We start from the raw sequence: 13448 nt of genomic DNA, 5'->3' as shown, positions 1-13448 counted from the left end.
TTCATATTTATTAAAGTGTTTTCCAAGCTTGCTGGTCTCATTACTAGTCTGTTAAACATGTCTGACATAGAGGAAACTCCTTGTTCATTATGTTTAGAAGCCATTGTGGAACCCCCTCTTAAAATGTGTACCAAATGCACTGACCTTTCTATAAGTTATAAAGATCATATTATGGGTTTTAAAGATTTATCACCAGAGGTTTCTCAGACTGACAAAAGGGAGGTTAAACCACCTAGCTCTCCCAATCTGTCAGAACCTATATCTCCCGCGCAAGTGACGCCAAGTACATCTGGCGCGTCCAATGCGTTTACCTTACAAGACATGGCGGCAGTTATGAATCATACCCTCACAGAGGTATTGTCCAAACTGCCAGGGTTAAAAGGAAAGCGAGACAGCTCTGGGGCTAGAACAAATACAGAGCTTTCTGACGCTTTAGTAGCTATGTCTGATATACCCTCACAATGTACATAAGCCGAAGCAGGAGAGCTTCTATCTGTGGGTGACATTTCTGATTCAGGGAAGGCGTTACTTCAGTCTGACTCTGAAATGACAGCATTTAAATTTAAGCTTGAACACCTCCGCTTGTTGCTCAGGGAGGTTTTAGCAACTCTGGATGACTGTGACACCATTGTAGTCCCAGAGAAATTGTGTAAAATGGACAAATACTTTGCAGTGCCTTTTTACACTGATGTTTTTCCAATCCCGAAGAGGTTTTCAGAAATTATTACTAAGGAATGGGATAGACCAGGTGTACCGTTCTCTCCCCCTCCTGTTTTTAAAAAGATGTTTCCCATAGATGCCGCTACACGGGACTCGTGGCAGATGGTCCCTAAGGTGGAGGGAGCAGTCTCTACCCTAGCTAAGCGTACAACTATCCCCGTCGAGGACAGTTGTGCTTTCCTAGATTCAATGGATAAAAAATTAGAGGGTTTACTTAAAATCTTTATACAACAAGGTTTTATTCTCCAGCCTCTTGCATGCATTGCCCCAGTCACTGCTGCAGCGGCTTTCTGGTTCGAGTCTCTTGTAGAGGCTCTACAGGTGGAGACCCCGTTGGATGATATCCTAGACAGGCTTAAAGCTCTTAAGTTAGACAATTCATTTATTTCTGACGCCGTTTTTCATTTAACCAAGCAAACGGCTATGAATTCAGGTTTTGCCATTCAGGCGCGTAGGGCGCTATGGCTTAAATCCTGGTCAGCTGACATTACTTCAAAGTCTAAGCTTCTCAACATCCCCTTCAAAGGGCAGACCCTATTCGGGCCTGGACTGAAGGAGATCATTTATGATATTACTGGAGGAAAAGGCCACGCCCTTCCCCAGGATAGGTCCAACAAATTAAGGACCAAACCGACTAATTTTCGTTCTTTTCGGAACTTCAAGAGTGGCGCAGCTTCAACTTCCTCTACTGCAAAACAAGAAGGAAATTTTGCCCAGTCCAAGCCAGTCTGGAGACCTAACCAGTCTTGGAACAAGGGAAAGCAGGCCAAAAAACCTGCTTCTGCCTCTAAGACAGCATGAAGGAGTAGCCCCCGATCCGGGACCGGATCTAGTTGGGGGCAGACTTTCTCTCTTCGCCCCGGCTTGGGCAAGAGACGTACAGGATCCCTGGGCTCTGGAGATTGTTTCCCAGGGATATCTTGTGGATTTTAAAGCCTCATCTCCAAAGAAGAGATTTCATCTCTCACAATTATCTGCAAACCAGATAAAGAGAGAGGCATTTTTACGTTGTGTTCAAGACCTTCTGGTTATGGGAGTGATCCACCCAGTTCCAAGGGAGAAACAGGGGCAAGGATTCTATTCAAATCTGTTTATAGTTTCCAAAAAAGAGGGAACTTTCAGACCAATCTTGGATCTCAAGATCCTAAACAAATTTCTCAGGGTCCCATCCTTCAAGATGGAGACTATTCGAACCATCCTACCTATGATCCAGGAGGGTCAATTTATGACTACCGTGGACTTAAAGGATGCTTATCTGCACATTCCGATACACAGAGATCATCATCGGTTTCTCAGGTTTGCCTTCCTAGACAGGCATTACCAGTTTGTGGCCTTCGGGTTAGCCACGGCACCAATAATCTTTACGATGGTTCTGGGGTCCCTACTGGCGGTTCTAAGGCCACGAGGCATATCGGTGGCTCTTTACCTAGACAACATTCTGATACAGGCGTCGAATTTTCAAATCGCCAAGTCCCATACGGACATTGTTCTGGCATTCCTGAGGTCTTATGGGTGGAAGGTGAACGAAGAAAAGAGTTCTCTCTCCCCTCTCACAAGAGTTTCCTTCCTAGGAACTCTGTCAGAAAAATCTTCATTTCTACTGAATCTATCAGAGGTCAGGTTGTCAAAGCTTCTAACTTCCTGCCGTGCTTTTTATTCCACTTCTCAGCCGTCAGTGGCTCAGTGTATGGAAGTAATCGGATTAATGGTAGCGGCAATGGACATAGTTCCGTTTGCCCGCCTACATCTCAGACCACTGCAACTTTGCATGCTCAATCAGTGGAATGGGGATTACACAGATTTGTCCCTTCTGCTAAATCAGGATCAAGAGACCAGGGATTCTCTTCTCTGGTAGCTATCTCTGGCCCATCTGTCCAGGGGAATGAGCTTCCGCAGGCCAGAATGGACTATAGTGACGACAGATGCCAGCCTTTTGGGCTGGGGCGCAGTCTGGAACTCCCTGAAGGCTCAGGGTTCGTGGACTCAGGAGGAAGCCCTCCTTCCGATAAACATTCTGGAACTAAGAGCGATATTCAATGCTCTTCAGGCTTGGCCTCAGCTAGCTGCGGTCAGGTTCATCAGATTTCAGTCGGACAACATCACGACTGTAGCCTATATCAACCATCAGGGGGGTACAAGGATCCCCCTGGCGATGTTGGAGGTTTCAAAGATAATTCTATGGGCAGAGGTTCACTCTTGCCATCTCTCTGCTATCCATATCCCAGGAGTAGAGAACTGGGAGGCGGATTTCCTAAGTCGGCAGACTTTTCATCCGGGGGAGTGGGAGCTCCATTCGGAGGTATTTGCCCAGTTGATTCAACTATGGTGCAAACCAGAACTGGATCTGATGGCGTCTCGTCAGAACGCCAAGCTTCCTCGTTACAGGTCCAGGGATCCCAATCCTGGCTTATGTGTTTCCACCATTTCCTCTGCTCCCTCGTCTGATTGCCAAGATCAAGTAGGAGAGAGCTTCGGTGATTTTGATAGCTCCTGCGTGGCCACGCAGGACTTGGTATGCAGATTTGGTGGACATGTCATCCTTTCCACCATGGACCCTGCCGCTGAGGCAGGACCTTCTACTTCAAGGCCCTTTCAAACATCCAAATCTAATTTCTCTGCGTCTGACTGCTTGGAGATTGAACGTTTGATTCTATCAAAGCATGGTTTTTCCGAGTCGATCATTGATACCTTAATTCAGGCTCGAAAGCCTGTCACCAGGAAAATCTATCATAAGATATGGTGCAAATATCTTCATTGGTGTGAATCCAAGGGTTACTCATGGAGTAAAGTCAGGATTCCTAGAATCTTATCCTTTCTCCAAGAGGGATTGGAGAAAGGTTTGTCTGCTAGTTCCTTAAAGGGACATATTTCTGCTCTGTCTATTCTTTAGCACAAACGTCTGGCTGAGGTTCCAGACGTTCAGGCGTTTTGTCAGGCTTTAGTTAGTTGTGTTTAAACCTGTTGCTCCGCCATGGAGTTTAAATTTAGTTCTTCAAGGGGTTCCGTTTGAGCCTTTGCATTCCATAGATATTAAACTTTTATCTTGGAAAGTTCTGTTCCTAGTAGCTATCTCCTCGGCTCGAAGAGTTTCTGAGTTATCTGCTTTATAGTGTGATTCCCCTTATCTGATTTTCCATACAGATAAGGTAGTTTTGTGTACCAAACCTGGGTTTCTTCCTAAGGTAGTATCTAATAAGAGCATAAATCAGGAGATTGTTGTTCCTTCATTATGTCCTAATCCTTCCTCAAAGAAGGAACGTCTTTTACACAATCTTGATGTGGTTCGTGCTTTAAAGTTTTATTTACAAGCTACGAAGGATTTTCGTCAAACATCTGCTTTGTTTGTTGTCTACTCTGGACAGAGGAGAGGCCAAAAGGCTTCGGCAACTTTCTTTTTGGCTGAGAAGCATAATCCGCTTAGCTTATGAGACTGCTGGCCAGCAGCCTCCTGAAAGAATTACAGCTCATTCCACTAGAGCGGTAGCTTCCACATGGGCTTTGAAAAAGGAGGCCTCTGTTGAACAGATTTATAAGGCGGCGACTTGGTCTTCGCTTCACACTTTTTCTAAATTCTACAAATTCGATACTTTTGCTTCTTCGGAGGCTATTTTTGGGAGAAAGGTCTTACAGGCAGTGGTGCCTTCCGTTTAAGTTCCTGCCTTGTCCCTCCCTTCATCCGTGTCCTAAATCTTTGGTATTGGTATCCCACAAGTAATGGATGAACCCGTGGACTGGATACACCTTACAAGAGAAAACAAAATTTATGCTTACCTGATCAATTTATTTCTCTTGTGGTGTATCCAGTCCACGGCCCGCCCTGTCATTTTAAGGCAGGTGTTTTTTATTTTTAAACTACAGTCACCACTTCACCCTATAGTTTCTCCTTTTTTCTTGCTTGTCTTCGATCGAATGACTGGGGGTGGCAGTTAGGGGAGGAGCTATATAGACAGCTCTGCTGTGGGTGTCCTCTTGCAACTTCCTGTTGGGAAGGAGAATATCCCACAAGTAATGGCTGAACCCATGGACTGGATACACCACAAGAGAAATAAATTTATCAGGTAAGCATAAATTTTGTTTTTCTTTCATACAAGTGGTGAGAGTCCACAATCCATTACTCCTGTGAACTAACACCCAAGCTGTGGAGTCCATGAGTAATAACAAAAAGGGAGGGATTTAAATATCTTTTTCACTGAGAAAAAAGACAACTGCCTGAAGGAACTTTTTACCAAAGGCTGTTTCAAAAGTAAAAACCTCAAAATGCAAATTGAAAAGGAAAATAAAGAATACCAAATAGCTGCCTAGCAATTTAGATAAACTGAAGCCTCATTCTTGAAAGTCCAAGAAGTTGCTACTGACCTAGTACAATGAGCAGAAACCTGGTCTGGCGGAAATCATTTCAGAGATTACGGGTGGAAAGGGTTCTTTCCTACCTCAGGACAAGAATAGACCTAGGGGCCTGCAGACTTATAATTTTCGTTCCTTTTGCAACTTTAAGGGACAGAAGTCTTCCTCTTCCAAACCAGACCAATCCAGGTCCACTTGAAAATCCAGCAAGCACTGGAATAAGGGAAAACAGAAGAAGAAGCCTTCCGCTGATTCTAAATCAGCATGAAGGTTTTGCCCCCCAATTCAAGTTTGGATCAGGCTCTCTCTTTTTCGTCAAGCCTGGATACGCAATGTGCCAGATCCTTGGGCTGTGGACATAGTATCTCAGGGTTAAAGAATGGGATTTTAGTCTTGTCCTCCAAGGGGCAGATTTCTCCTGTCAAGACTATCCTCAAACCAGGTAAAGAAGGAAGCCTTTTTAAATTGCGTAAAGGACCTATCCTCACTGGGAGTTATTGTACCAGTCCTAAGGGAACAAGGTCTAGGATTATATTCAAATCTATTTGTGGTCCCCAAAAAGGAGGGATCTGAGCACTGCCAATAGTGCCCTCAAAACCTTTGTGAATATTCTGGGAACCGTGGCCAGACCAAATGGAAGAGCAATAAACTGGAAATGTTTTTCCAGAAAAGCAAACTGCAAAATCGGGTGATGTTCCCTGTGAATGGGAACATGAAGGTATGCGTCCTTCAGGTCTATAGTCGTCATAAATTGACCTTCCTGTACCAAAGAAAGAATGGAACGAATAGTTTCCATCTTGAAAGTCGGGACCCTGAGAAATTTGTTGAGGCAATTGAGATCTAGGATTGGATGAAAAATTCCCTCCTTTTTGGGGACCACAAATAGATTTGAATATAATCCTAGACCTTGTTCCCTTAGGACTGGTACAATAACTCCCAGTGAGGATAGGTCCTTTACGCAATTTAAAAAGGCTTCCTTCTTTACCTGGTTTGAGGATAGTCTTGACAGGAGAAATCTGCCCCTTGGAGGACAAGACTAAAATCCCATTCTTTAACCCTGAGATACTATGTCCACAGCCCAAGGATCTGGCACATTGCGTATCCAGGCTTGACGAAAAAGAGAGAGCCTGATCCAAACTTGAATTGGGGGGCAAAACCTTCATGCTGATTTAGAATCAGCGGAAGGCTTCTTCTTCTGTTTTCCCTTATTCCAGTGCTTGCTGGATTTTCAAGTGGACCTGGATTGGTCTGGTTTGGAAGAGGAAGACTTCTGTCCCTTAAAGTTGCAAAAGGAACGAAAATTATAAGTCTGCGGGCCCCTAGGTCTATTCTTGTCCTGAGGTAGGAAAGAACCCTTTCCACCCGTAATCTCTGAAATGATTTCCGCCAGACCAGGTACAAACAGAGTTTTATGCTTATAAGGTAAAGCCAAAAGCTTGGCCTTAGAAGAAACATCAGCCGACCATGACTTTAACCACAGAGCCCTGCGAGCTAGTACAGTGAAGTTAGACATCTGCTAAGCTGTCATACAAGAACAGCTAACTGGACAAAAGAAAGCTGTGGAAGGAGCTTGGCAGCCATTTTCAGCTGCTAACAAAATATTATTTCAAAGTTTCATGTACTTCTTACAAGCTTATAGATGCGGAACCTGTTGCAAAATGCTTGTCTGGTATGCAACAACAAGTTATAAAGAACAAGTAATATTGGGTCTAGACTGTCTCTCTTAATAGAAATCGTTGTAATGTATTATTTATTCATCATTGAAAAAGGTGCTCACCTTTAATTATTTAAATACTTTAATTTGTGCAGTGTCATTTACTTCTGTCACAGCCCCTCAGGGAGGCTGGGGTCTCTACAGGAAGACATGTAATCAATCAATCTTTTGCGTATCCTGAGTTGGAGCGTTAAGTGAATACAGAGAAACAGGTAGTCAGTTTTGCCTATGCTCAGAAGAGGCAGAATGCTATTTAAAGCTCAAAACATGTCTCCTCATCTCCCTGAGCATTTCTAAGTTCCCATTTTGCAGGAAAATAAGTAACTTATTAGACAGTTGAGATGCTGATTGAGCTATAAACGGCAATCTTCTTTCTCACAAGAAAAAGATCCAACTGCACTGCTCACAACCTAGTAGCTTGAAGCCTGCACTTATCTACTCCCACAGGGCAATACTTTTGACAACACTTGTCGCTGAAACATAATTCATACAATGTGAGTTGATGCGTGTGGCTGGGCTGGGCCTGTGAAGCTAAAGTGTTGGTGATGGGGCAGGTAAAACGAGCAGCAGCCCACAAACACAGCCGCATCTGCATACAGCAGGCACTGCTCCTAAATTGTGGACAGCGAGCCACCGGGAAATATCCGGCAATGATGGCATTAGGTGCAGTTCACCATCTTCCAAAAGTGATCATAGATTATGTGTAATCCACCTAACTGAAAGACGACAGTCTGCTATATTCTAATCTAATTTTTCACTACCAATTGTTTTCCAAATTTTTATGTTAAAATGTATAAAGTTCCATCCTAATCCTAAAGAGATTTAGTAACTCTTATAAGATGACCACTAATTGCTAACACTGGAAGTCATGTATGCACTTGATACTTAATATAAATAAATAGTATGTGAGAGATTATAACATTTACCAACCATCATGTTGCCACTTACATAGAGTAAGACAAACATGTAGAAGCCAGCATTAAGGTTAGAAGTTCTATTAACATTTGCTCTGTCCCAGGCTTTCAATATGACTGAAGTTTTTATAGTTTGTGTGATTTCCATTCTAATTCTGAAAGTCATGATCCCAGCAATGTCACAGGATTATACAGCCTTTTGTATTTCCCTAGAGGGGAGAGTATATGGTATGTTCTATATTGTCATATTACAGTATATAACTGCACCAGAGCTAATAACACAGTAGATGAGGTTGAAAAAAGACTGAAGTCCATCGAGTTTAACCTATAAAAATCTAATATACTTACAAATAAAGCCCCAGTTGAGCTTAAATTAATCCTACAAAAAGGTGACCCATTTAATACAAGAAGCAATCACATCCATGAATTTTGTTTCTAGTCAGAAATGTATCCAAACAATTTTTAAATGTATCTATGGTATTGGCATTCACTACCTCCTTTGGTAATGAGTTCCACAATTTTATTGCTCTTACAGTGAAAAAATGTTTCTGTTCCAGAAGATTAAATCTCTTTTCCTCCAACCTTAAATTGTGACCTCTTGTCACAAACAATTTTCATGGAATAAACAGAGCTTCTTCCATCTCTGTATATGGGCCTTGAATATGTTTATATAAAGTAATCCTGTCACCTTTCAAGCACCTTTTTTTCTAGAGAAAATAAACCCAGTTTGGCTAGCCTCTCCTCATAGCTTGAAGGGATAGGAAAGTCAAAATGTAAACTTGCATGATTCAGCTAGAGCAGGCCATTTTAAGACACTTTTAAATTCACTTCTATTTTCAAATTTGCTTCGTTCTTAGTATCCCTTGTTTAAAAAAGAATGCACACATATCGTACACTAGTTGGAGCTGCTGCTAAGTGGTGCCTGCACACATTGGTCTCTTGTGATTGGCTAAATAGATATTTTCAGCTTCCTGTCAGTAGTGCAAAGATGTCCCTTCAGCAATGGATAACAAGAGAATGAAGAAATTTGATAATAGAATTAAATTGTAAAGTTGTTAAAAATGGTTTTATGTTCTATCTGAATCATAAAAAAAAAATTGGGGGTTTACTTTCCCTTTAAATTTTCCATTCCCCTTATTAGCTTTGTGGCCCTTCTCTGAACTTTTTTTTTAGTTCTGCAATATTTTTTTTTTTTTTGCGATAGGTCCCCAGAACTGCACTCTATACTAAAGGTGATGTCTTACCAGGGATTTATATAGTGACAGAATTATGGTTTCCTCCCTTGAATCAATGCCTCTTTGAATACATACTAGTATCTCATTAACCTTTTGAAGCCACTGCCCTGCAATGTACACCCATCTTTAACTTATCTATTACTACTCCGAAATCTCTTTCCTCCTCTGTTTGGCTAAGTCTTGTCCCATTTAAATAATACATTGCCTGTTTATTTTTTACTTCCAAAATGTAGAGCCTTGCATTTTCCCGTATTAAATCTCATTTTCCATTTACTTGCCCATACTTCTAATTGTTGCAGATACCTTTGTAATGAAAGTTTATCCTGCTCTGATCTAATGACCTTAACTTAAAAATAGACAAAAATAGAGATGTCGCTATTTAATCCTTGCTCCAAGTCATTAATAAAAATATTAAAAAGAACAGGGCCCAGTAGTGATCCCTGGGGGAACTCCACTGATTACCTTTGTCCAATCTGAAACTATAAAACATAGTTTTATAGTTTTTGTTTATGTTTTTCAGATGCTAGTGATGAAGTTCAAGAGGAGCCTGCAGAAAAGGAGGAAGCCCAGAAAGTGGAAGAGGCGGAAAAGCAGCCAGTTGAAAAAAGTAGGTTTTCTAAAGGAGACTCATACCTAGGAACATGAGCAAAAGCAAATCAATAAAGTGCATCTGCTTAGCATTGTCCTCACCTTTTTACACAACAATATTACCAGACCTGATATAAACCATATTGAACTTTGTTTTACATCTCTGAAGGCTAAAATCTATGTGCCTACTGCAGTATACAAGGTACTTTATATTAGCTATATTTGTAGCAAAACAACTGAACAGATTTTGCTTCTTGAACACTTTTGTGTGCATCTTATAGATCTTTGGTTACTGATCATGAAAGTCCCCTTTAAATGAACCAGTCATACACAGTTCTATAGAAATCACTTTTTTACATTTCTTATATTGTAATTTTTTTTATTTTTTATTAAATATTTCTTTTGTATGCCGCTTTTTGTAGCTCAGCATGCACCCAGGGCAGCTGCTTTAGCTTGGGCATACTTAGGTTGGATAGATGGTGCCTGGAAAGGCTATAAAAGCAGCTTGCATACACAGATTCTACTAATTAAGTTGAAACAATTGCATCAAAATACATACAAAATGATATGAAGGCACAACATTGTCTATTTAAACTATATAACAATAAGCCAGTCATAGACAGCAGAAATGTCTCGCCAATGTCGCAACAGCTGTGTTAAGTTCTGCTACATTTATGGTAAGTACACGCTTAGGTTCTCGGACAGAATGCCGATGCACATTTGTCTGTCAGACATATGTCCGAGATACTATATTACGAGTCGAACAGCGCAATCATGTAATTGCACAAACAAACGCAATTTATTATCTGGTATTTGTAGAGCGCCAACAGATTCCGCAGCGCTAATTACGTTATTGTTGCAAAAAGCAGAACATTTAAATATATATTGTCCAGTACTGAGGAAAAACGGTTATAAATATTAATGTTGCATACATTAATTAGAAACAATAATTAAAGATTAAAAAAATGGAGTTCATAAAGACGAGTAAGGGAGGAAGAAAAATATTACATGAAGGTTACCCATACATTGTAGACAAAAAAAAGAAAATGTAACATTGGAGATGTGAAAAAAAAAAAAAAACTGTGGAGAGGCTAAAAACCATAAATGATATAATTGAAAAAGACTCATCGAATCATTCACAGCCACCTGATGCGGCAAGAATTTTATCTCTGAAAACAATTGGAAAAAATATAAAAAGTTGCTAAAAATTCAGAGGAAGTAACATCACGCATAATACAAAATTGCACCTGTAATTTCCCACTTGAAGCAGCAGGAGTACTACCTAAAAAAGATACTCTTGCCAGAATGATACGTCGACAGAGAACGTAAGGAAACATTTTAAATGATAAATTAAGAATAACAACCAGAGAAGATTTCATCATGCACAAAAGAAAGAGCAGCAGTTTTAAGACACTTTACAATTTACTTCCATTATCAAATGTTGCACAGTCTTTTCATATTCACACTTTCTGGGGAACAAAATCCTACTGAGCATGTGCACAAGCTCACAGGGTATACATATACTAGTCAGTGATTGGCTGGTGTCTGTCACATGATACAGGGGGCCGGAAAATGAGCAAAAAAATCTACTGCATATTTGAAATGCAGAGTAGGTGTTTTTGAATTTTCTTTTTATTATGCATTTATTATTTATGCAATTCTACTGCATTGAGTGGTCCTTTAATCATTTTGTCAACTAAAAAATATTTAGATCTTCTTTTAAAAAAACAGCACTGGCTCTGTGACGGAACATTTGACTCGGCTCCTTTAGGTTTTCAGTTGTATACAATACATATTTTAATAGAAGATAACCATACCATTAGTAAATCGAAAAAACAAAAATCAGGAAACTTATAATTAAATTTTTAGTATTATAAAAGAAAAAAATCCAGATATTAATTCTATATCAATTACCCTAGATTTTGAAAGAATAAATTGCTTTTTCTATTTTCCGCAATGCCTGTGGAGGAAAATAAGTTAATTCTCTATTATAAAATATAATAAATATGTAAGTGAATATTATAAAAGTTAATTTAATTGTTTTTTATGTTTGTGCTTTTTGTACTCATTTGACTTACAGAGCAAAAATACTAGTTTCCCAAAAATTCCAGTAGAGGGCGACAAACTAAAACGGTGATTATTGGGCCTCATTCACATCCTGCGACAAATGTCCGGCCGCGCACGCTTAAGCCTCAGGCACACCATGACTTGGTAAAGCATATGAGCTGTACTTTGGTTGTAAGATTGGTGATCATGACAAAACCTTGGCTCCTCACGTTTATAGTGTGAAATGTGCTGTGGATCTTAGAGCTTGGCTCCGAGGTACTTGGAAAGGCAATCCCTATGACATGGCGAGAACAGAAGAATGTGACAGACTTCTGTCTGACTAATGTTTCACTGCTAAAAATAAGTTGAATACCCCAATCTGCCTTAAGAGGAAACCAATGAAGTTTCTGCAATGCTCCAGCTGGCCACAGAAAGTGACATTGATCCGGATATTGAACCATGTATGTCTGAGTCTTATCTAATAATAGTCCGAACTTCCTGTTAAGGGACTTCGGTTTATCAAAAGCAGAGCAGCTGGGTTTAAGACTGCAAGGATGGTGTTTGCCGTCAGCGGACATTGACAAAAATCAGCAGCACTTTTAGCCCTACTGAACTTATGCAGCATTTCAAAACCCTTATGTGATTTGAACACATTAAAGTCAAACTTAATTTCATGTTTCTCAAAATTCCTATGTGATACAGTCAATCCAAAAGCATATTTGTGTTCACTTTGAATAGGGTCTATAATATCACCAACAATTTTTACACAAAGCAAAAATGTTTAAAAAAAAAAAGTGTTGTCCAGTGAATGCCATGTGCCTATACAAAATATTTATAAGGTACTGCATATAAGCTTTATTTATAGTGAAACAATAAAGATGTTACACTCCATATTGCTTTTTAATTAAAAAGTTTAAATTATCTAAATTTATTTTCTTTCCTAAGATATGGTGAGTCCACGGCTTGAGTAATTACTGTTGGGAATATCACTCCTGGCCAGCAGGAGGAGGCAAAGAGCACTGTAGGTAAACTGCTTAGTATCACTCTTACCCACAACCCCCAGTCATTCTCTTTGCCTTCAGTGCATGGAGGAGGTGAAGTTTAGGTGTCTGAAGAAAAAATTTGATTTCTCCAACATTGGTGTGTCCGGTCCACGGCGTCATCCTTACTTGTGGGATATTCTCTTCCCCAACAGGAAATGGCAAAGAGTCCCAGCAAAGCTGGTCACATGATCCCTCCTAGGCTCCGCCCACCCCAGTCATTCTCTTTGCCGTTGCACAGGCATCATCTCCACGGAGATGGTTAAGAGTTTTTTGGTGTTTAAATGTAGTTTTATTCTTCTATCAAGTGTTTGTTATTTTAAAATAGTGCTGGTATGTACTATTTACTCTGAAACAGAAAAGGATGAAGATTTCTGTTTGTAAGAGGAAGATGATTTTAGCAGACAGTAACTAAAATCGATTGCTGTTTCCACACAGGACTGTTGAGATGAAGTAACTTCAGTTGGGGGAAACAGTTAGCAGACTTTTCTGCTTAAGGTATGACTAGCCATATTTCTAACAAGACCATGTAATGCTGGAAGGCTGTCATTTCCCCTCATGGGGACCGGTAAGCCATTTTCTTAGTCAAACATAAAAGAATAAAGGGCTTAAAAAAGGGCTTAAAAACTGGTAGACATTTTTATGGGCTAAAACGATTGCTTTATTGGGGCATATTATGCAGATTCTAGCTAATAATTGGCATTATAATCTTGGGGAACGTTTAAAAAAACGGCAGGCACTGTGTTGGACACCTTTTTTAGTCTGGGGGCCTTTCTAGTTATAGACTGAGCCTCATTTTCGCGCCATTACTGCGCAGATGTTTTTTGGAGAGCAAGGCATGCAGATG

General features: G+C 40.2%; 1 protein-coding gene across 1 annotated transcript in view; it reads left to right on the top strand.

Moving 5' to 3' along the window:
• Positions 1-13448, top strand: part of ATF7IP (activating transcription factor 7 interacting protein) — a 207813-nt gene that overhangs the window by 142858 nt on the left and 51507 nt on the right. Inside the window, exon 3 of the mRNA XM_053721339.1 lies at positions 9448-9534. Within this exon, the coding sequence (XP_053577314.1) occupies positions 9448-9534 (87 nt within the window). The remainder of the gene's footprint in view (positions 1-9447; positions 9535-13448) is intronic.

This window comes from Bombina bombina, chromosome 7, assembly GCF_027579735.1.
Source record: "Bombina bombina isolate aBomBom1 chromosome 7, aBomBom1.pri, whole genome shotgun sequence".
NCBI lineage: Eukaryota > Metazoa > Chordata > Amphibia > Anura > Bombinatoridae > Bombina > Bombina bombina.
The sequence above is the reverse complement of the archived record's forward strand: the minus strand, read 5'-3'. Positions and strand labels throughout refer to the sequence as shown.